The sequence below is a fragment of the Wolffia australiana genome, chromosome 9 (assembly GCF_029677425.1).
Source record: "Wolffia australiana isolate 7733 chromosome 9, ASM2967742v1".
Lineage (NCBI taxonomy): Eukaryota > Viridiplantae > Streptophyta > Magnoliopsida > Alismatales > Araceae > Wolffia > Wolffia australiana.
This window is the reverse complement of record NC_135843.1, coordinates 2107183-2132056: the sequence shown is the minus strand read 5'-3', so window position 1 is coordinate 2132056 and position 24874 is coordinate 2107183. Positions and strand designations below refer to the sequence as shown.

General features: G+C 38.2%; 1 protein-coding gene across 2 annotated transcripts in view; it reads right to left on the bottom strand.

Annotated features, from left to right (window-relative positions):
* ALA3 (aminophospholipid ATPase 3) overlaps positions 1–14120 on the bottom strand; it is a 30189-nt gene extending 16069 nt beyond the window's left edge. Inside the window, exons 1-15 of one of the 2 annotated variants that reach the window (XM_078580672.1) lie at positions 12981–14120; positions 11796–11861; positions 11652–11713; positions 11443–11524; positions 11178–11288; positions 10179–10256; positions 9926–10022; positions 9745–9851; positions 6787–6852; positions 6573–6694; positions 6202–6286; positions 6044–6121; positions 5835–5951; positions 3847–3996; positions 3666–3770 (exon numbers count right to left, since the gene is read on the bottom strand). In XM_078580672.1, the coding sequence (XP_078436798.1) occupies positions 3666–3770; positions 3847–3996; positions 5835–5951; positions 6044–6121; positions 6202–6286; positions 6573–6694; positions 6787–6852; positions 9745–9851; positions 9926–10022; positions 10179–10256; positions 11178–11288; positions 11443–11524; positions 11652–11713; positions 11796–11861; positions 12981–13178 (1524 nt within the window). In that variant the 5' untranslated portion in view covers positions 13179–14120. Of the gene's footprint in view, positions 1–3665; positions 3771–3846; positions 3997–5834; positions 5952–6043; positions 6122–6201; positions 6287–6572; positions 6695–6786; positions 6853–9744; positions 9852–9925; positions 10023–10178; positions 10257–11177; positions 11289–11442; positions 11525–11651; positions 11714–11795; positions 11862–12980 lie in introns of those variants that run through there. The other variant, XM_078580673.1, reaches the window with a different exon arrangement.
* Positions 14121–24874: the final 10754 nt, after the last annotated feature.

The following is a 24874-nucleotide window of genomic DNA, read 5'->3' as shown; positions in this document are numbered from 1 at the left end:
CTTCTGTCAGAATGAGAACAGGCCTGAAACCCAGAATTTTTGGGTGCACAGTGTTTGTTCATGATCATCATCCTCTCAGCAAACTCAGTGCAAGAGCACTTAAGTGTGTGTTTGTGGGATATACATCCACTCAAAAGGGGTATAAATGCTTTCATCCGCCGTCCAAGAAAATGTTCATCTCACTTGATGTTACCTTCAATGAGTCAGAGAAATACTTTGAATCATGCAATGGGACTGCTGAGCAGAAAACCGAAGCAGAAGTTGAACGAGAATTTGCTTTTGTGCCATTACCAGTTGCAACAGAGAATACTAATGAAAGAGAGGACCAACCATCAAGTACTAACATTGAATTACCTGATGGTCAAGAACCAGCTCTTGGAGAAGGAAGCCCACAGCAGTGCTAAGGAATGCTAATGATAATGATGTTGAAAGTGAGATACGAACAGACACAGATGAGTGTGTAGCAGAAACAGAATTGTCACAGCCTGAGGATGATCAGGGCTGGCCCATTGCCTTGAGAAAGGGGAAGAGGAGGTGCACCCAGTTTCCACTATACCCCATGTCGAACTTCATTCATTACTCACATCTGTCTACATCCTTTCAAACTCTTATTGCTAATATTGATGCAATATCTACACGCAGGACAGTGGAAGAAGCTGTAAAAAATTTGAAATGGAAGGAAGCTATGGATGTGGAGATGGATGCACTCATCAAGAATGACACCTGGGAGGTGTCCACCTTGCCACCTGGGAAGAAAGCTGTGGGATGCAGATGGGTATATACTGTCAAGTATACCGCAGATGGCACCCTAGAAAGGTATAAAGCTCAATTAGTAGCCAAGGGGTACACTCAATCATATGGGATTGACTATGGTGAGACATTTGCTCCTGCAGCGAAATTAAACACCAGACGTATCCTAATTGCAGTTGCAGCCAACTTAAATTGGAAATTGTATCAGTATGATATTAAAAATGCATTTCTGCATGGGGATCTAGATGAGGAGATCTATATGGAACTTCCTCCTGGATACTACCAGTCACGATTCAAAGGACAAGTGTGCAAGTTGAAGAAGGCACTGTATGGACTGAAACAGTCCCCCAGAGCTTGGTTTGGAAAGTTCTCCCAAGCCATGAACTGTATGGGATATCGACACTCTGTTCGTTAAGACTAGCGAAGCTGGCAGAGTGGCTGCTTTGATTGTGTATGTAGATGATATTGTGGTTACTGGTAATGATGAAGATGAGATAACAGTCTTGGGCCAGAAACTTGCTCAAGCATTTGATATCAAGTTCTTGGGACTGCTACGTTATTTCCTTGGTCTTTAAATTGCATATTCTCCTAGTGGTATATCCATTTCTCAAAGAAAATATGTTCTGGATATTTTGAAAGATATGGGCATGAGCAACTGCAAGCCGTCATCAATACCTCTCGATGCTAACTTGAAGCTTGGAATGTGTGAAGAAGCTGCTCCAGTGGATCGGGTACAATATCAAAAATTAATTGACAAACTCATCTATCTCCAGCATTCAAGGCCAGATATTGCTTTTGCAGTGGGACTTTTGAGTCAATTCATGCATTGTCCAAAGGAACCACATATGCAGGCCGCCTTTAAAGTCCTGGCGTATTTGAAAGGAACTGCAGGACATGGTTTAATATTTCAGAGAGGTAAAGAATTGAAACTTGAAGTATACACAGATGCAGATTATGGTGGGTCCGTCGTGGATCGTCAATCGACTAGAGGATATTGTACCTTTCTTGGAGGTAGTTTAATTACCTGGCGAAGTAAGAAGCAAAAGGTTGTGGCAAGATCCAGTGCAGAAGCAGAATTTAGAGCAGTAGCAAAAGGAATTTGCGAGGTTCTGTGGATCAGAGGTATTCTACAAGACCTTACAATATCACAAAGAGATGCCACTGTATTGTATTGTGACAGCAAGTCAGCTATAGACATAGCTCATAATCCAGTTCAACATGACAGAACAAAGCATGTAGAGATTGATCGACACTTCATTCGTGAGAAGATTGATTCCAAAGTAATTCAAATCAAGTATATTCAGTCAGCTCACCAAGGGGCAGATCTTCTTACCAAGGGTGTTCCAGGAGGAGTATTTCACCGGCTGTATTCCAAGCTGGGGATGCAGAACATCTACCTACCAGCTTGAGGGGGGGTGTCAGCCAGAGACGCCTTTGTTATTTCTATTCTGTTAGTTATTTTTGTTATTTCTATTCTTGTTTTTCCCTTTATGTCTAATGGGCCCATTAAGCAGCCCAGTACTTGTAAGTTATGCTCTCTGGTATTTAAAACCAGAAAGACCTAATGAAATGTCACGTTCTTCCAACTCGTGAACCCTGGTTCTAGGGTTTCTCCCTGTGAAAGAAGTTGCAGACAGAAGTTTCTGTCGGACAAGGAAATATGCCAGGAAGAAAAGAATTCTATTCAAGGAAATATACCGTATCAACTAATTGATAAATTCTATTCAAGGAAATATGCCAGGAAGAACAAGGAGAGAGGGGTCAACGACCGCCGTTGACCAGTAACTGTTGATTCAGACAAAGGGAAGGTACGTACACCTATAAATAAGAGTCGAGGAGACCAGGTAGAGGAGGATCATTTCTTGGAGAAAAAGTCTGACGGTTTGTCGGTAGAGGCCAGAGGCAGGAACTAGCTCCGACCTTCTGGAGAGTGAGAAGAGGCCAATACGAGCTTGGATCGGGAAGGAACTTCGAATCGCGGCAAAGGACGTCCAGATCCGATCGGGAGGAGCTTCTCTAAGGGAAATTGAAGCCGCCAGATCTGATCGGAAAGGAGCCTGACCGGAGAGCGAAGTCGTCTATCTGCTCGCGGTTTCCTTATAAAAACAGTGTCATTGGAATTCCGTGTATCTTCGTGATATTGTGATTGGAACTATATCCAGATTTCAATTGATGTGTCTCTTACCGTATCAACTGGTATCAGAGCTAACAATCTGGTCGGGAAAGGATTCGAGATCCCTCCAAGATCATTGACATGTTTGATCAAGAGGACAGAGTCAAGGCCAGAAACGATGAGATTCCAGTTCCAGCTGAAATTCTTGTTGGAATTATGCAACAACTACAGGCAATGAACTCCAAGCTTGAAGCCAATCCTTCTTCTTCATCAAGAGCCGTGGCGAGAGAACCGACCAGGTGTAAGAATTTGATATATTTCCTTCCCTGTCTTCCAGAAGGAAGGGCTTTGCTGTTTATAGGGAAATATACAGTGAAAATGCCCCTATCAGGCTGAAATGATGAAGCCAGACCCCGACAAGATCCCTGCCATAGCAGGGGCAGCCACCTTCTGAGATGGACTAGGTAAACAAATACCACCTTAATTCTGTTCAGAATCTAATCAGCAGCATACCAAATACAAAATAAACAAAAGACCAGAATAGTTCCAAAATCACCATATGAGTGTTTAAGAAAACTTCATCATTGACTATATTTGAGAAAGAAAAACGAGCAAAGTGTAGAAGTATCAATATATTAATGAATTTGAAACCTAAGCTATCTATGTAGAAATGGGTGCATACCCCATATATCATAAGTTTACATAAATGCATCTATAAATCTGATAAGTTTACATCTCATTCCGACATAAGAGATTATTGAACAGAGAGTGATATATAAGGATAAAGAGGCAATAAAAGTACCTTAAAAATATCAAGATTGTTCTCATTCCGCCAAGCACCACGGAGAATCCTGGGGTCATCGAAGTTAAATCCCTTCTCTTGGAAATGGCTATTTGACTTCATGTCCTAAATTCATGAGGAGAAGATGGTAAGTTTACGCACTATCGAACTCATTCGAGAACAGTTTTACAAGGAAACATACCTCACTAAGTTTTATACCATTTCTCTGAGCCTGACCTCTCTCTGTTTCTGTAATTCCATTGCCATACATAACTCCACCAATGGAGCACTTGAAGAACTCCATTAAGTTTCTCGTTAGAGTACCAGTTTTATCAGAGAAAATATATTCAACCTACACAAATCAAAGAAAATATATTAGGATGTATGACGAAATAAAAGACAAACATATATCCTGAAATCTGAGATCGTTTTTCTAAGTGTTACTTTTTATTGGAACTTAATAAAGTTCCAATAGGACTGATCAGAAGAGGCCCAAAGAGCCTGCTCAAAGCCCCCGGTTAGCAATTTATCTGCACTTAACCGTTTCATGAAACATAAAATTATGAATGGCACAGATTTATCCAGACTAACAAATGACATTAGATGTAACTCGATATCAAGGAACAGCACTGGCTTGACAGGAGGATCAAGAATGATGTATTTGGCAGTTCTTGACATCATATTCCTCCTTTTCTTGCCTCTATTCCCCATTCCTTTGTATATGTACTAGATCACTGACAAATTCCCTATCTGGTATCTATCAGAAGCTAAGGTCTAGAATCCATCTCTCACATGCCTTGAAAACAAAACTGTACGACCAAAGACGAATTAAAGAAATGCAATAACTGGAATTGAAGAAGACAAGACAAGAAAACTGAGAAGCAGAAAAAATATTAGGCTGAATATTAAAAAATCCATGAAGTATACGATGACACATTCCCCAAATGCTTTAATCCGGAATAGGATACCAAGGAATGCATTAGAAGGGAGGGTGCAATTCTACTGCAGTCTATAAAAAGAGAAAGGGTTGAAGTAATTCGTATTTTTTTGGGGTAATTAGTGTCATTTGGGGGCATAAAAATTATGCTAGCCAGAAAAAATATTATGTCAGAGCTAGTCCAAACGATTGGGGTTCTGAGAAGCTATAATTGTTGAATATATTTGTTGTAAGGCTGATGAATAAGCCTCCTTTGTATTGGGTTAATCAGCCCATTACCCGATCGGTCCAATTGACAGATTGGGTAAGTCACCCTTATCGGGTAGGCCCATAATCGGGCATATATTTAAATATGGACTCAGTGTACACGAACTGTTTGGAGTTGTTTTGCTTGTTTCTCTTACTCTGTGTTATCTCTTGTCTCTCATACTCTCAAATACGAGTTGAATCGACAATAATGAGTTAGGGTTTAACATCCTTAATGATGAGGGCAAGGGGAGGATGACAACTCATCATAGTCCTCATTTGCCTGTGCCAGGAGGACGACAAGAACGACAATATTGTCATCATCATCATTTCCTAGCTGGTACGAACAACAATGATGACAGGTTATTGACATCATCCTCTTGTCGCATGGTAAATTGTTTCCAAGAACATATCGCAGGTTGCATAAGAGGAAAGTTGCCAGCTATGCACACCTGAAAATAAACTTGGACGAATGAGAGATCCTTTAGAAAAATCACAGCGGGAAAAGAAAGGCAAGAAGCAGTTGTTTCCAAGAAGTGAACAGAGAATCAGCCCTTGTGACCAGGAGTCTGGAGCAGCGGGAGTAGCCACAGCTGGGAGGGAGGTATCTCAAGAAAGAGATACCATTTCGTTCTTGTTTCTCAAGTTTACGATCATGATCTGTAATTCGAGACTTTGCAAATCCTTTTTGATTCGCCATGTCAACAAGTATTTTTGTACGAATTGGACGTATCATCACTCTGTTTTACTCTTTCAGCTGACGAGGAACAAAATGAGTCATCATTATCTTCATTAATCATCTGATGATGATGGAAACTCACGTCCTCATTGTCATCTTCCTCATCTTAGTCATCGTCAGCCAAATCAGAATCTCTATTGTGACATCCACGTAGAACTTGTGAGCAATCTCAAATATGATGTTGTGAAGTAGACTGGTCTTGAATGAAATCTAATCATATTCCACCTTCTCGATAGAATACTGACGCGTATAATGCATCAAAATATACCTGTCCAAGTTCTTCATTCAGGTTGGATGTTCTAGCCAATGCAGAAGTGTTGCTTTCAGCATGGTACATATGGAGATCTTTGTTGATGAACTGGGTAGACTGGATGAACTTGATCATCTGGAGAAAAGGCAAAAACAATAAGAAATTAGTGTTGGTCACCACACAAATATTTCCAATAAATACACGATCAGACAGACTTTAGACCCTACCTCAATGGAAACGTAGAGAGAAATTGGAATGATGGTTGAGTACAGAGTTAATAAAGTAAACATTGTCAGGATACCAACCTGGAATAAAGTAAAGAAATTAATAAATGATAATTAAAAAATTCACAAAAATATTTGTTCCAAACGGAAAATCATTATACCACAAATCTGTTGCCAGGGTCGAACTGGTTTACTACATTTCCATAGAGATTCAAGAAGAAATACTTCTTATTGATAAAAATGCCGCTGTGAGCACAAAAAAACCGAAATGAAGTCAGTTAACAGTAAAATTTAAGGGCCCTAGGTAAAGGACCATTAAATTTACACAGTCCTAAACTATAAGAACATATCAATTCATGAATAACGATGTCAAACAAAAGCACATTGGACGATACTGCAGTATCCCCTGGCATTGAACTTAACCAAAAGAAATATGCATCCACAACCATAATGTCAAGTTCTGTCATTAAGTACTAGGATCTCATAAAGTAAAGACAACCCTTGAAAATTGAAAGATAAAAAACTTGTGAACCTTCCAATCGCTCCAATCAGGCACATGCAGAATAGGACACCGAAAAGAGCAAGTATAAGTTTGTCAAGTTTCCTCTCCAGAGTACTTCTTTTTGAAGGGACATTCATGGAATTCATCATAACCTGAAAATGATGCAAGCAAAAATAAGACACAAAAATTAGATCATGCGCCTAGAAAAGAACATAATGCAATCACGAAATACATACGCACCAACCTTTGTCTCATGCCCGGTAAATATGACAGCTCCAACAATAAACTCTGTGTTTCGAAGACTACAACCCTGCAAAATAGAAAACATTCACCTGATTAAGACTGATTGTTAAAAAAAAATCATAGAACAAGTCAATTGTCAATGTATAGTCTCATAATATATTATTCCAATAACTACCCCCTATTAGTCACATGCAATCACCAAAGAGATGGTCAGACAACAAGTAAGACGTACTGAATGACCCAGTCATTCCTAACGAGAGAGATTCCCTTATTAACGCAGATCAGAACGCCAATTTCAGAAACACTTAATTTTTTGGCAACCTCTTAGATCATTGTTAAGACAGAAGGTGTCTCACAAGGGAACTCAACCTTTTGACTATACGGAGACTACTGATTAGTTCATTAGCGAAGAATATGTGAAGATTATACATAAAAATGGAAGGCACTTCAAGTACCCTCTGTTTGTGACCCAAAGTCCAGACTCATTATGTCTTGTACGATGCCATCCATATAGCCCAATATGTCTTACACGTCCAGGGGAAAAGCAACATCTCCCTTCCCTTGAAAATAACCTCAACATGTTTCAGCCATATAGCCCAGGTCACCACAAAAAGATGTTCCCCCCCCAGAGTCCCAGAATGTTGCGGCTGATGAGACATCCACCCCTGTGCTTGGCTGGCTGGCACATACTGCCTGGGTGAATGGGCATTTGAAGAAGAGATGGAGTAGTCTTCTTCGCCCTTGTGCACATATCGCAGTCCACTGAGACCTCCGGTAGACATATCTTCATCAGGACCCATGTCACGAGTCTACGCCTGAGGAGCAACCAACAAACAAACATCTTGGTACCACATGACTTGGCATGCCCTGATTATTGTCGGATCTTCCTCTCGTTGCCTTTCTGATCCGTTCATATATGTCCCCGACAGAGAAGGATATGCATGTCCACATCCAACAATCTTGTACCCCCTTAAGATCACAGATGTAGTCTAGTCTGCAACCTCCTCCTATAGTTCACTACCATCTGGTCTAAGAAGTTGCCAAGAAAAAGTGGATTCCACATGCCATCCCAACAGTCCCAAACTACAGCATGAGGAATCCCTGCAAGGGAAAATAGATGAGGAAACTCTTCACATAGAGGTCCCCCAGTCGATCAGTCATCCAGCCAAATGCAAAATGCAAAACTGACTCCTGCATGGCACCAAAAAATTCTTGGACTTAAGGTAAAACTTGCCTCAGCCCCTGCCATAACATCAAAGGCACTGTGACAAAGGCTCTCTCGCTACATCCATGGTCCTCCATTGTCCTTCAAGACCTTTGTAACCATCTCAATCTCCAGTCCCAAAAGTCGGCCCACCCACTTGGCTAACAGGGCAAGAATCATATCTTGTAGATGCAACAACCCTACCTTCCTCCCTGGTTGGTGGGCCTGAAAACTATGTTCCAAGATAGTGATGTCCTTCCCCGACCTTCATACAACCCTGAGCTTTTCCATAGAAATCACTTCATCAAGCCGTCAAGGTGCTTGACAACACCTGCAGGTAGCTTCAACAACCAAAGGTAGAATATGGGGAGAACTGAGAGCAGAGACAGCAAAAACATCACGCAGATCCCCCTCAACAGCACTCTGACCTACCAGCCCCCTAAGCCACTCCACCTTCTCAATGAAGGGTTGCCAGTCAGTGATCTTGATACAACCCCCCTTCATTGGATAGACTAGATACTACATGGATAGTGACCCAATTTCCATCCCCAGGGTCCTAGAGCATAGGACATTCTCCACTTGCAATAACCCAGACCTGACAAAAGCAGATTTGGCACTGTTGATATGAAATCTGGAACAGTCAGCAAAAAGGTCCGCAGTGTGTAGAGGTTCTTGGCCTCCTCCATTGACTCCTTCATAAATAATATAGTTTTTTTTTTGGAAAACATATGAGGCGGTCACCCGAACAAATCGGTAACCACCTGACAAGTACATGGTTCAAGCCTAAGGACTCTATTACATGTATACATTTTCCTCTTCCCTCTTCATCCCTGTCACGAGGAAAACCATGATGCTATGAGACCTTCTATCTCATGGGCGAGCCCGTCTGTAGAGGCCTTCCCCCCTCGGAAGATCACCTCATTTCTGTGTAGCCAGATTCCCCAGAGGACTGTCAGTGCTCTTCCCCCCACTTCTCTATGTCTGGACGGGTCCTCTGCATGGACTCCCAAAAAGCCTCCTCTGATGACATGTTCACCACCAACTGTGCTTGGGTGGCCCAAACTGTGCGTGCGAAAGGGCATCCAAAAAATAAATGCTCACAATCTTCGTCATCTCTCGTGAACAACACACATACAGTCGAGACATCTGGATACATCCATAAATAACATAGTGTCATCAGCATATTGCAATATAGTGATGCCCGCTGGGAAACTTGGGGTCCCAAATCCCTTTCAGGTCATAGAAACATGCCTTGGTTGTGCTTATATCGAGGGAGTCCACTGCACGGACAAACAGAAGAGGTGATAGTACGCATCCCTGTCTGACCTCCCTTTGCAGTTGAATATATCCCCCTTATGGAGCCCATTCACCAGCACCAAATAAGAGTGGGACATGATACATCTCATGATCCAACCCACCAATTCTGCAGGAAATTAGAAAGTAAAATCTTCCACTGTAGAGCTCATTTCATAAACCCACAAAGATAATGTTCACTACCACTTCCTCATAGCAATAAGGTAAAATAGCAAGCAACTAAGCAACCTTGAGTAAAACAATTTGAGCAAGGTATAACCTTCTGCATAACTATGCAGTTACATTGACAACCGATCTACAACCAACAACAGCAAATATAGCTTGTGCAAGACACAACAAACATATAACAGATAAGACACTCATATTTACACTCTAAAGTAAAAAAAAAGGTAAGCAAAATGTAAAACAACAAGATTTGAACCGAAAAGGCAAAATAAATACCCTCAAAAGAATCTGATTAGGAGAAAGGGGCAAAGTTTGTTTTTGAATAATAAGGTTGCCCGTGAAAGTGTACAACGAATTATTCGGTTGCTCACACTCTATTTCACCTGCATAAATTGAAAACAATTAAATGAAATTTTATTCTTTAATAAATGGCCAAAATCAACGAGAAAAATCAAACCTTTGAATTCAGCTGCCTTTCCCGGAAGTATGTAGTCCCAAGTCCTTTCTAAAGCCTTCCTTATCTTTAGATTTGTCTCTCCGTCCAAGTTAGAAGTCTATAACCATAACTGATAATCAGTAACAAAATCAGACAATCATCTCTTTCTAATGCAAACAATGAAGCAAAAATAAAAACGGTAGTGAGCGGGCAATCCATGACATGGAATTAATCAAGGAAAAACTAAAGATAAGAGGATAAACAAGAAACCAACCTCAACATAGCATACGCCATCTGGATTTGTGCTTGCTAGAAAAAGCAAATCTGCAGGAAAGAACCCATCTTGCTTGACCTGCAGAGAAATTCAAAGATTACATATAAATGCCAGCCTACAACATCTTTTTTCCTTCTTGTATCATTTTAGATTTTACTTGATATACTCTTTATTCTTAACCTTTGTTTCTTCCGTTCCTATATAGATGCCCTCATGAGATTTAACGAGAATTGTACTCCCATATGGGACATAAAAGTCTCAATCCATTAGGATTTTCTAGTTTTAACCCATATGTACGGGATATATAAAATGAAGTGAGTAAGGACCCGTTTTCCCAAATTTGTCTTCCCGAAGAGATAAGGCAACCAAGGATCAACAGGGCCAGAGATCTAGCCAATAGGTGAATAAAGAAAGCCAGTGCAGAAACGAGAGGGAAAAAGCAGTTCAATGGCACAGAAGAACAGTAGAGAGATAAACTACAAAAGATTGGCCATATGCAACTTCAATTCTGGTTCTTATCGGGGTAGAAGGGGAGATAGGAGGAGAGAACACAGAGATCACCGCTCAGGCAAAAGGAAGACAAGGATTCGAGGAAGAACGTCCCCATTGGAAATGAGCACCGAAGGGTAGAGAGGAAGAGAAAAAGGAAAAGAACCCTTTTCTCCGTTTTTTGAAACTCTTAGAACTGGATAAAGAGAGTTTTAGCAGTTTGAGAAAAAAAATAGATCTGTCCAAATAGGTTGACAAAAAAGGTTGATTTCGATGATAACCAAAGGCGAGTTCTGATTTTCTTCTCCGGACAGTTAAAAATCAAACATTGTATTTTTTGAGAAGGTCTAGATCAACCGATTGAACACCCTCTAGAGGGAATCTTACAGTTCATTCAAAACTTAGATAAGGGCAACAAGTATTAAGAGGGAACCGTACTAAGAAAATATGAGGAAAATATCCCAATAGGGGTTGAGGATCTTTCAATCTGCCAAACAAAAAAATGATTACCTTCACAATATCTCCAACCTGAAGACTCCTCCAAGGGATACTTTCCCATCTTTCATCTAGCAAAACCTCGACTTGTGTGTTATTTATCACCCTATCATTTTGCATCCTTTTCTGCGAAGAAAAAAAGGAGACATCATAACATATGTGTATGCGTGCAGTCAAATAAATAAGAGTTCAACCCTCTTGCGAAGTCCTCTTTTTCAAAAAATAGCTCAAGAGAAAAAAGAACAGAAGAAAAAGAAAATGTTGTCATCGAAGCACTAACCCAGTCCTCAAAGGCCTCCTTCACAAGAGAAACTAGAAGTACGAGAGATAGAGGAACCACATTGGTAATAGGGCTAACTGGACTGTCAAAAAGATTGAGCCTTAGAAAAAATGCTGCCCAAATAAGGGAAAAACACAGAAAAATAATGTGGTAAACTAGAAGGAATCTGGGAAGCCAATCAAACTGTTAAACTTGATGTCTCGAGCAACCTGATAGGAGTCGTGGACAAAATTGAGATCATAAGAAAGTATAAATTCGCCACACGTCTGAACTGCATTTGGAAAGGATAACATACGTCATAAAGAGGAAAGTGGTAAGAGTTAACATGTAACATTTATTTTGAACAACTGTACCTGCTCAAACAGCCCCTTTGGCAAGAACGTAAACAGATTATACTTAGTCGTTGATATCGAATTACCCTGAATAGGAAAAAATAAAAAAGCTAATTTAAATACATAATATCCTGCGGGATGGCCCAAATGGCACATTATACAAAAGGAAAACACATTACAAGAGAGAACCAGCGATCATGAAATTTTACTCCATGTACAGAGTTCAACTGTACAATTTTACAGCCATAAAAAGATAGAACTATCAACATAAACTGATGGAGAGAAAATGAACAGTGCTACTAGAAAAGAGGTGAGAAGAAAGAATAGTAAATGTAGAAAGAAGGTAGAGGAATGAAGCATGAGCCAAAATATGAGAACAGTACACGGTTGAGGGATTAAGAAACAGACTTAATTTGAAATCTGCAGAAACATGTGCGTACCATCCACTGTTCTTTTGTTTGCAGTGGGATCCATTAATTTCGTGTTGATTCGAATAAAATTTAAGTCTATAAATTTTAAATCCTTTTAACCACTGCCAGCAAGAACAGTAGACGATTGTATCCTCATCCAATCACCAAAATAAAGGTCTCCCTCCACAACCCCTTGAAGCAGAGCAAGTTCTTCACATTTTTTATTTGTCGTGCAAAACAGTACAGCGACACGTATTTGTGTCATTGAAGACCAGTTCAGTAATGATTCAGATTCGAGTGATTAGAATTCCTCAAGTGCTTCTAAACATTAAAAGTATAAAAAATTCCCCAGCATGAAGAACCAAACAGATTATAATAAATCACACGTCATTAGACGTTAATCTTCAAAAAGGGATAAAACCCACATTGAATTTGACGGGAAGATTAGCGCCGCGCTCGCTGAAGAACACCGTTCCATAGTTTGCCGTAGGAATTTTACTAAATCTATATTATTTCAAAATTGACTCAAATCTACAAATTATAATCCTCTTATCCCACTATTACTGATTGAAATCCTCTTATCTCAAATCTTCCCACCATCAAGGATCATGTCAGCAGAACAAGCAACTCACATCAATCCCACTCTTGAAAAGAACTAGAACTACAAATCCTCAAATCATTTACTAGAAATCGCTGACGAGGATATCAACAATCAACAAAATTAGAAAAGAAACCTTCGCGACATGAAGAACAGGCCAAAATCAGAAGCTCGTGACTGAATCAGGAACAAACCCACCTTGAATTTGACCGGGAGATTGGCTTCGCGGTCGTTGCAGTACACAGTTCTATGCCCCGGCGCCTGCGGTTGAACTCTGCCCAGTCTAATCGTCTGCGAGGGCGCCGTAGACAGCGCCCCTCTTCTGCTCCCGTTGCCCTGCTGCTCTCCTCCCAACGTCACCGTCGTCCCTCTCACTCTCTCCCATCCCCCTCTCATCTTCTCCCTCTCTGCTCAAATCTCTTCCGATTATCCCAGATAAGCCGCTATTAAAGTCTCATCTTCCTCTTCGCAGCACGAATTTCCTCGGATTCGCGCGGATCCGCAGATATCAACCTCTGATCTTCGCCTTCGACGCTCAAATCTCTTCGGAATCTTGCAAATACACCGCAAGTAACTTTTGATCTTCGCCTCCAAAGCTCAACTCTCTTTGGATTCGCCTTCGCTGCTCCAGTCCCTCCGGATTCGCACAGATACACCGGTATTAACCTCTAATCTTCACCTTTGCAACTCAAATTTCTTCAGATTCGAAACCTTTGTTGTTCGCCTTCGCTGCTCCAATCTCTTCGGATTCGCACAGATACAACGCTATTAACATCCGATCTTCACCTTCGCAGCTCAAATCTCTGCTGATGCGCGCAGGTCCGCCGATATCAACCTTCAATCTTCCCTTTTGCTCCTCAAATCTCTTCGGATGCACGCAGATACAACGCTATCAACCTCCAATCTTCACCTTCGTAACTCAAATCTCTTCGGATTCACGCATATACAACGCTATTAACCTCCAATCTCCACCGTCGCAGTTCAAATCTCTTCCGATTCACGCAGATGCGCCGTTATTAACCTTCAATCTTCGCCTTCGCAGCTCTAATCTCTTCCGATTCACGCAGATACACAGCTATTAACCTCTAATCTTCACCTTCGCAGCTCAAATCTCTTCGGATTCACGCAGATACACCGCTATTAACCTCTAATCTCCACCTCCGCAGGTCAAATCTCTTCGAATTCACGCAGATCCGCCGATTTCAGCCTCAAAATTCCACCTTCGCCGCTGAAATCTCTTCGGATTCGCGCAGATCCGCCGCTAAAAACCTAGAATCCGAAATCTCGATCTCTCCATGTCCTCCAAATAATAAACTCACGCCTCGATTTTTTAATCTTGACTCGGTCTTGTCGTCTCCTTCCGAGAAAAAACCCCTCTTTTCATCCCCCCCACAACGCGCTACCCCGTCCTTACGACCGAAGAAACCCCCTTACTACAAGTTGCTACGCACGCACTCCGTACATTTCATCAATACCTCTTTCTTATTGGTTCGTTTGGTGCTCTATGTACTTCTATTTGCACCTTCTATTAGCCACGTCAGGAACTCGGTGGGGCCCACTTTATGTCTGCCGTGGAACGGATCTAGTCTGGGTCTTAACGGGTATGGTTAAGACAGGCAGGAGATAAACCTAGTACATTTGATATAATTCGATACGCATTTAAACCGTACGTCTCTGATGCGTCCCTTATTGATTGGTTGATTTTGGAAGTCAGTGCGCTCTTATTTGGACTAAAGCTCGTGGACGGATGACGATAAGTTAACCGTTCCTTCCGTTACGTTCAAGAAAAAAATGGTAAGAGAGCCGTCATCCGGGTGATACGTCATCAGCCGCCTTGCTGGATGAGCCCTTTTGGGCCCACTAAGACTGCGTCAAACGGATCTAGTCTGAAGACTAAACGGGTCTGCTAAATACCCGATAGTAAGCCTTGACGGATCCTTGCGGCTGACTTGTTCAGAGGCAAGTGGTGGCGGCTTTGTGGGGTCCACCTTTGAGTCAATTTATAGTATGGTCAAACTGACATAATCTGGGTACTACTACTCATTAGAGATAAGGAGTTATTTTATTTTACTTTTCAAATGTCTAAAAGTTCGCTTAGATGTTCCCCGAACCCCACCTTGGAGTGGACCGGTGGGAACTCAGCGTGAGTAATGCTCGCGTCTCATCGCAAGGCTGATTTTGTTTTCATAGGGCGAGTAGTAGGAGTGTTAAGAGGAAAATCAGAACTGAAAGAAAACGTAAATAATTTTAATTGACTTTAGTTTCATTTTTTGCAGTATTATACTGCCCAATCACTGTCAAAATTGATGATCCCACAAAATGAAATAGTAAGGAAGTCATAAATTTTCTCATTAGGTCATAATCAACTTTGATCAGATTATGTATGCTCGGGTTCAGCACATCACAGATGAGGTGAATGGAACTAATGACAAGTGACAAGTCATTGTGTCGCGAGAAGTTTTTCATGTCTCCCATCTCATCCCACATCCCTAATTTTTTGAAGATACTAACATTGGGTCACACATCACATCAGCGGTGTATAAACAAATAAAAAGGCATTTTAAGACTTGAGAGAGATACCCAAGTTCTAATAATACCAGACAGAAAAATATTTTTATAATTCTCTCTCTTGTTGATGCACCCAAAATGTAGCATACAATTATACACATTTTAAAGCCATTTTGGGATCCTTTTATGAGTATTACCTTCATCTATACAATAATTTTCATCCCATGCACTTAACAAAGCAAATACTAAAACAATTCATTTTAATATAATTGCTACATATTTTACAAGTCCAAGCATTTCATAGTAAAAAAGAGTTTAAAAAAATTTAACTTTAATGAGTCTAGTATGTCAATCTATTCTTTTGCAGGGAGGAAGTCAAAGTTGAAGAAAGAAATAAAAAAGAGAGAGATAGAGGAAAATATATAAATACAATAAAAAATGCAGTTATAAGTGGGCTACGGGGGCTAAGCCAGGGCGCAGAAGCGCCCAAGCCAGCTACAGGTGAATGAACCCGCGGCACTCAAGCCTAGCCACAATCAGCAATCCACAAGGAGCCCACCAATGAGCCCATAGAGGCCCAATGCAAAGGTTATTACAAATTGCTATGCACTCAAACATTGCATTTCATCAATATTTCTTTCTTATTGGTTCGTTTTTGTGTATTCCTATTTGTACCTTCTTTTACCCACGTCAGGAACTCTTTGGGGCCCACTTTACGTCTTCCGTGGAAAGGATCTAGTATGGGTGTTAACGGGTATGGTTAAGACAGGTAGGAGAGAATATTAGTGAAAATTGCAACACATGGACACCGTGTGTTTCATCATGTCACTTTTTTATTGGCTGCTTTCGGAGCTCGGTCTATCCCTCTTTGGAAAACTTCGTTGCCACGTCAGTGCTCTATGGGCCCACTAATTTACGCCATCGGATACATCTGATATTGTTTGATACGCATTTAAACCGTACATCTGGTGTTACGTCTCTTATTAATTGGTTCGTTTTGGAAGTCAGTGCGCTCATATTTGGACTGAGGTCGTGGACGGATGATGATGTGTTCACCGTTCCATTCGTTACGGTCTAGGAAAAGCGTACCAGAGCCGTCATCCGAGGGATACGTCATCAGCTGCCTTGCTAGATGGGCCCACTAAGACTATGTCAAACGGATCTAGTCTAAAGACAAAACGGACCTAGTAAATACCCCATAGTAAGCCTTGACGGATCTTTGTGGCTGACTTGTTCAGATGCAAGCGGTGGCTGCTTTGTGGGGTCCACCTTGGAGTCAATTTATACTATTGTCAAACTGACATAATCTCGGTACTACTTGTCATTAGAGAATATGGAGTTATTTTATTTTATTTTTCAATAATAAAAAAGTTCCATGTTTGGATACAAAGGCAAGTTTTGTTATCACAGCCGAGGAGCAGGAGCGTGAAGAAGTAAAACAGAAATGAAAAAAAACATAATAATTTCATTGAATTAGTTTCATTTATCAGTATTATATGATCTTAGGCTAATATACTGCCCAGTCACTCTGTCAAATTAGATGATCCTGCAAAAAATTATTGTAAAGTCGTAAAATTTCTCGCAATATCATAACCAACTTTGATCAGGTTCAGCACGTCCCAGATGGGTCGTAAGGAACTGATGACAAGTGACAAGCCACGGCGTGTCCAGAAGTTCTTCACATCTCCCATCTCATCACACATCCCTAATTTTTAGAAGATAATAACACAGGATTGCCCATCATATAATGGCATGTAAACTAATAAACAAAAAATTTCAGACCCAAGAGAGATACCCAAGTTATTTTAAGACCAGCCAGAAAAATATTTCTATAATTCTCTCTGTCTCTATCTATCTATCTATTTGTCTCTCTCTGTCCATCAATCTATCTATCAATCTGTCTCTCTCTGTCTCTCTCCTCTAACTCACTTACACACACATACACCCTCTCCCTCTCACTTAGGGTTTATTTTTGGGACCAAACCATCTCACAGGACGGCCATCTGCTGTTTCACGTTGGACAACCAGTCAGATCGAATCTGGTCCGATGGTCAAACTAGACTCGGACCAGACACTAATTAATGAATAAAAATTATTATTCAGTTGGTCAACTTTCTCTCCCCTTTCCTCGGGTTGTGTTCCTCACAACCAGGGCAAGGTCAGGCAAGACTGAGGGGCAGAGGTATTGCCCTCTCCCTCTTCTTTTCTCTTATTTTCATCATCTTCATTTTTTTTTCTTTTTTCTTCTTTTTTCCTTCTTTTAATTTTTTTTCCTTCCATTCTTGTTTTGTTCTTTTTTTCTTCTCTTCATCTCTTACTCTTCTTTTCATCTTTCGTTCTTCTTTTATTTTTCTCTTTTTTTATTTCTGTTTCCATCTTCTGTTCTTTTTTCTTCTATTTGTATTTTCTTCTTGTTTTCTCCTCCTCTCTTTCTTTTATTCTTCGTTTATCCTATGTTATTCTTTTCTTTTTGTTTTCTCCTTCTTCTCCCTTTCTTTTATTCTTCTTTATCCTATGGTATTCTTTTCTTATTTTTTTTCTCCTTATTTTCCTTCTTCTTTTATTTTTCAGTTTTTTATTATTATTTATCCCTCATTTTTCTTATGTTATTATTCTTTTATTTTCTATTCTTATTTTATTTTTCTTCTTTAAGCCCCTGTTCCTTCAGAGGATCTCCAGGATTATAGTATCATACCCAATGTGAAGTAGGCTTCTCTTGTCATGACCACCAGCTCTTCCTAAAACCATGAGGGATAGTTACATGTGTTCTAGCATTAAATGTAGATATTTGTAATTAAAAGTACAATTTAAATATTTAATTCTTTGCTATCGTGTTCTTAGTATTATATGTAGATATTTTTACTTAAAAGTACAGTTTAGATCTTTAATGATTCGTTCACAAGGTGAATAAAAAGATCCAAAAAATATTCAAAGATATTGTGAAGGATAAAATAAAATTATGTTGTCATTTAAGTTGAAATTTATATGTTATACATTTTTATGCTTTATATTTTATTTAAATCAAATCTATCTAATATATCAAATTATGCTCCCCAGATGTCACCATTCAGTTTGATCAAATGTCCATCAATCATAGTTTTTCTCAATGATATACACAGCTAATCATTGCAAAAAGATGTCATTATGGCACTGTAACTTGCAAGATTACAATGGCCAATGATTACCTGATGCAACTATATAGAAAGACAAAAGAAGTACACATGTCAGCATTAAAAAATATGAGGTTTAATAACAGTAAATAGTGGCAATGGCAAGAATTACAGAGCTTTCATATGGCATCATCTGATTGGGATATAACAAAAACATGTAAATGTTGCATCGCAAACAATGTCACCACATCAATCATCTAATGGTAGAGAATATTAAGGTTACTAACTTTTTACTATAACCATGACATGAGGCCGCATGTCAACTGATAAACAAAGAAAACATGTAGACGTGGTACATGACAACGCAGTGTCATGCTCCACATTAATTATGACTTTAACACACATTTACTCTTTTTGAAACTTAATATCCACATTAATCAGTGATTTTAAGAGCCCGTAAGAAATGGAATGGAAGGCTGATAATCTGTGGAATGTCAGAATTTTTCTTAAACAACAACCTATTCCTCTATTTTTTTCCATTTATATCAAGGAATAAAAAACTACAGAGGTTTAGTACCAATATCAAGCTTTTTTCTCTTAAATTCAAGGAAAATATTTCCTTTTACAACTTTCAGTAGCTAATCCAGGAATATGATGAGGGAAAAAATGCATACAAAACCATCTAAAAATTAGAAAACCACAAAAAATAGGTGAGATTTAGGGACATTAGAATCATAAGAAGTCATCTAAATGACTTCTTACCTTGGTTTCCCTTAAGCGCCCTGTTGGATTAGATCATTTAATAATGGTCTTCTTTCAATCCTGTTGAGGTTGATCTATATCCTCTTGATGGGTCTATTCTTAAATTCTAACTTATTCCTTGTGTTTATCAAAGAAGTTTCAAAGAACACATTAATAAAAAAAGTGAACAACTTCTCTGCCTGATCCTGCTCTCAAACAGATGTGAGATTGAATAAGCAAAATATAATTCAACACCAGAGATGGTGCACATTGATAAACCAGAATTTAAGTTTAGTTTACGTCTAGGGTTTCTGATTTATTCAACAGTACTTATAATTTTCCTTAGAGTACTGAACAATGGATGAACCCATAGGGAGTAAGTATTGAACGTGAATTTTAATTTTAATTTCTATTTTTAATGATTTTTAATATATTTAAAGATCGCAATAATGTCATTGTGACATATCCAATGAGTTGAGTGGTCCTTTTTCTTAATGTGTATTGATAAGATCATCAGTCTATCAACCTTTCCCATGAAAACACAAGAGGAGACCCGAAAGAGATTTTTTTATGAGCAAAACACTCCACTGGTCAAAATTAGAAATAGAATCAAAGCGTGGAGTTTTTACAACAAAGGGGGATCTATTTATAGATCAAAGTATGAATGTGTAGATGATCTTTAAGTGGAACTATCCACAATATTTCAACCCTAACCTTCTACAAGATCGTTACATAACACGATATGAAGTTGGATTAAAAAAGGTCATTTATTTATTTTATCTCCCCTCTTGTAGATCGCCAATGTTGCACACAAACATTTGGCTTTCCAATGATTTCTTGTCCGAATCTGCATTTTAAGGGATCCTTCATATATTCCCTTATGTATGCCTTATTTTGACAAGAAATCTAATATTTAGCAGTTTTTTATTTAAATGTCACACCCAATTGCTGACCGCCACATGTACCTGCAGAAAAGGTAAAAAGGAATAATGGTGAATTTATTGTGCCGTTTCCCTTTATTTTATCCTAACGATGCCACTTGTCATCTGTGCAAGTGAATATTTTTTACGAAAAACATATAGTATTATTTCTATAGTATTATTTCTTGTCCGAATCAAGTGAATATTATAGTAGTATTATTTGTAATGTTTTTCGTATCTATATAATTTTAAATGAAAAACTTAAATCAAAACGAAAAACATTACTTAAAATATAACTATTTGATTTGAATTGATATTTTCTAAATCACATTCGATCAGGATTTACACAGTGAAATTTTTTGATTTAATTTGAGATTTCTAAATCACATTCGATCAGACTCACTATAATTACTTTATTTGAATTGATATTTGTTAAATCACATTTAACTTGAGTTAAGACAATTGCTCATTAATATTGATTGATCTGATTGTCTACTTTGAATATTTCTGATATTAGTAAACATCAATTGATCTCATTGGATTATCTTATTACAATTGAGAAGAATTATTACCAGTTGATATAAGTTTAGATTTTGACTACATTTGATCATATCCATTGGTAGTTGACATCAATTGACATTTGATACACGATTTGTGACTTGAAAGTGGAAAAACAGAATTTAGGAGAAAACTAGGTTAGGAGAAAAGTTGACTTAAGGTCAACAAAGATATTTTCATTATATTGCTTTTCAGGGAAGTGCACTAACAGGAGAAAGATCACATCCACTTGAACACGGGATGGTGGCCTGAGACGTGAGGACTTCGTCAGCACAGAGTGGACTGAGGAGAGGCTCAGAACGTTGCTGGAAGCTGAGAAGGCACTTGATTGAGGTCGAGGAAGACGTCGGCACCGAGCAAGTGTTTTTAGTGTGTGATTACTTGAGATCAGTGCGAGCGATTGTACATCGCGAACAGTTTTTCTCACTTTGCATTTGCCAAAGTGATTACTGGAGTCAGGGCGACTCCTCGGGCGAGGCGCGGCTGCAGTAAGGGCACATTAGTGCCTCGAAGCAGGGTAAAAATTTATTGTCCCTTGAGTGAAGTAAGAGAGAGTTAAAGAAGGAATCTATATAAATAAAAGAAGTAGAACTAATTCACCCCCTCTTAGTTCAACAAAATACAATAACACTTATAATATATATATATATATACTAACAGAAAGTTCAGTTTTTCAATACCTGCTCTCTATTAATTCGACTCTTATGTTGTCCTTAGTAATAAAATTTCTATATGTTTTGTTGCATAGACTAGAATCCTTAAACAACATATCAACCCCAAGTTTTAGTTTATCAACATCCCATGATAAACGTTCAAAGGTCATAGTCGAAACACAACTGTCCATCCACAATATATCTTTGGTGTCTCATGTCAAAGGATTACTTAGCCAACTGTGATATGGACCAACCTCGTTGACAGCGAAGTATAAAAACATCAACAGTTATATTCAAATAAATTTAGTGATTTTTACATTAAAGACTATCCATTACCTATTAGTAATGTGTTCACACAACTGGTTATGAGATTGACCATTATCCTCAAATGAGTAAATGTAGATGTTTAAAGATAAGTATTTAGTGTATTATGATTTTATCATAATTCACATATAAATGGACATATCCTTATACTTCATTATAATGATGAACGAGATATAGAATGTGATATTAACTTGCTGAACGAGATATAGAATATGATATGGACTTCCAAGTTATATATAACTCCAGATAAAGTAGGGATCAAACCATACGGACTAGCATAAAACTTGTGAAAAATCAATATAGGTCAAGTATTTAATAATTTCAAGAGACAAGAATGTTTATTTATCAGTTTTTAATCCTCTAATCACCAACTTTACATCATACTTATAAGTATGAAACATATAATCATAAATATACTATTCTCGAAGTGATCGAATCATTATCTTTTAGATAGTATTCCCAAATACCTCTGATCACCTATTTCATTTTGATTTTTCTATTAGATATTATGAACCACCAAAAAACTGTTCTGTACAAAAAAATGATTTGCTGAAAATAACAATGTTTAACCTCAATCTCGTATATACATAAATTTTGATATTTTTAACTAAGTTTTGAGTCAAAAATCATACTGATGGATTATCATGGGATAAACAAATATCAGCAAAAATGTAACTATAAACCATCAAATCATGAGGGCATCTGATTCTACCAATTTTTGTGATGGAACTACATGGCATACATGTCACATTGCATATTTCATTAAATTAAAACATAAAAATGTATTCATGTGCCTTATTGATAATGAAGGTGAAGTATATGTGCAACGAGCAGTGAATTATCATCAGATCATACTAAAATGCATTATTATCTTTAAGCATGTAATAAAAAGACTATAATTCCTAGGATATTTAAAAATGACAAACCAATATACCTGTAGAATTATATTACCCACTCTTACTTATATGATGGGGATGGTTGATCTCATAAATATTTGTGTGGAGGCATTAAGGAGAGACAATGGGCTATTTTTAGAGGAAACTTTTGTTGAATTGATATGTTTGAATACATGGACTGCATTGAACTATGGATGGGAATTTCGTGTTTCTTCCACGAACGAACACTGTTCGTTGACAAACGAACGGACAAAAATCCATGTTCGTGTTCGTGTTCGTGTTTGGTTCGTTCGTGTTCGTTCGCAAACGAACACGAACATGATGATAACTTTAAATGACTAATAAAAGGTTGATTGGTCCACTAAGATTTGATTAATCAAATGCATTGTTATGCCTCACATGAATTAAATAATCAGCTAAAATATTTACTTAACTAATTGCAATCAATTATTTGTACACGTGATTTCCAAAATTCAGGGAAAAATGGTACGGGTAAAATATGTATAAAAAATAAATACAATAAAACATTAATACATCTTTAAACAGATGGAAAAAAAATTTAAATTGGTCAGTTTATATTATAATGAAAATCTAATAGCTTTCATTAAATCTGTTATCACCATACTACAGCTTTATGCCCTTCTATGTTGTGTTCTAAAAATTCACCGAAAAATAATGCGATGCATCTACATTGCATGGTTGAGCTGCAATGATGATAAAATGTGTATTTGTCGAGGATCAGAAAAATATAACTATGATCAATTCTGCTGAGAAATAATGTGCAATTTTAATTGGAAAACCACGTCGGTTAGTACCAAAAATAAAGCTTCAGAGTTTAAAATCAGAATCCTTTATACTTTATACCCATTTTTTACAATTATTAGTATTAACATTTTTTATAAAAACTCACAAATTTTTAAAAAATTTTATTAGTCAAAAGAGCTTACGAAGAATTACTGTTCATACAAGTCTAGTATCTGAAAATATATAACTTTATGCGCAAGTATTATTCATGTTCATCATCTCATATTTATATGCTTCTGAAAGTATATCAACACGTATTATTCATGTTCATCATCTCATATTTATATACATCTGAAATTATATCCACAATTATTATTCACGCTTTTATCAATTTCAATAGTAAGTCCATTGCTTTAATTTTTAAGCTTAAAGTTCTTAAACATCAAAGGAGTTGGTTTCATAAATATTATGTAAATCTTAATTAGATGGAGAAATCTCAGTGAAATTTGAAAACAGAAAACAATGTTCGGCCAACTTAGTTTCATAAACATCAAAGGAGTCGATTTCCAAAACGACTGACATTATGTTAGACATCAAGAATCATTGCTGGAGTGAAGTTGTGACGCTCCCAAAATGTGCTGTCATTCCACTGAGTACTCACCACTTGTCTTCCATGTGTTGAAGGATTTTGGGACTCTAATATGAAGTCTATTTGCTTGAGAGGAAATATTTCTGTAAGGATGTGCTTGGTACTTGCCCCAAAGAGTATGTCTTAAACTGGGCAAAATTGCTCTTTGTTGCCTCCCTTTGTATCATTTGTGTGTTTCATGTTGTCGTCATCGTCTAGTTCGGTGCCTGAGTTGATGACAATAGGAGTCGGGTCTTGGGGTTGTTGTACCAATCTTCGTCAGACTAGTCGCATACACCTCTAGGGTGTGCACCTGTTTCCGGCTCCTGCTCCCTCCATTGCCTCCGTGTGGCCGTCAATGTACCTATTTTTTTTAGATTTTGCATAAATACTCTGTGAGTAATGATTTTCCAAGTCAGTCAAATAACGTTCAGATTGAGTTTTACTTAAAACCAATGACATCCAAATGTCGCTTATACCAAAATTTCGTAATGCGACTTATGATGATATTCGGTACGTGGTAAGAAATTGAAAAGTAAACGATCAATGTGCATGATTAATGTGAAATTTAAAAGTAAAAGTAAAAGTAAATTAAAAAAATAAGCATGATTAAAAATGAAATATACCTGGAATCCCTGCACTAGCATCCTTCATCTACATTTTCTTCGTATGAATCCTCTTCGACTAATTCGACCTCTTCAATCTCAGGCACTGACTCTGATATGTCGCTTTCTGGTTGTTGTTGTCTCAACCAACATTTTAGAGTCATCATTATGGACATGTTCTCTGCTGAAAGTCGTGAACGTTTATACATGCAAATTCCACGTCCAGCGGAGAAGAATTGTTCAACGGGTGCACCGGATGCGCATATGGGAAGAAAATCTCGTGCCCAACAGAGAGCTTAGGGAATCTTTTGAAACTATCGCCTTGCCACCATAGGAGAGCATCAGTCGAGACATGAGACATCTGTAGATAACTATGTAACTCGTCGTCCACGGATGGACTGACAT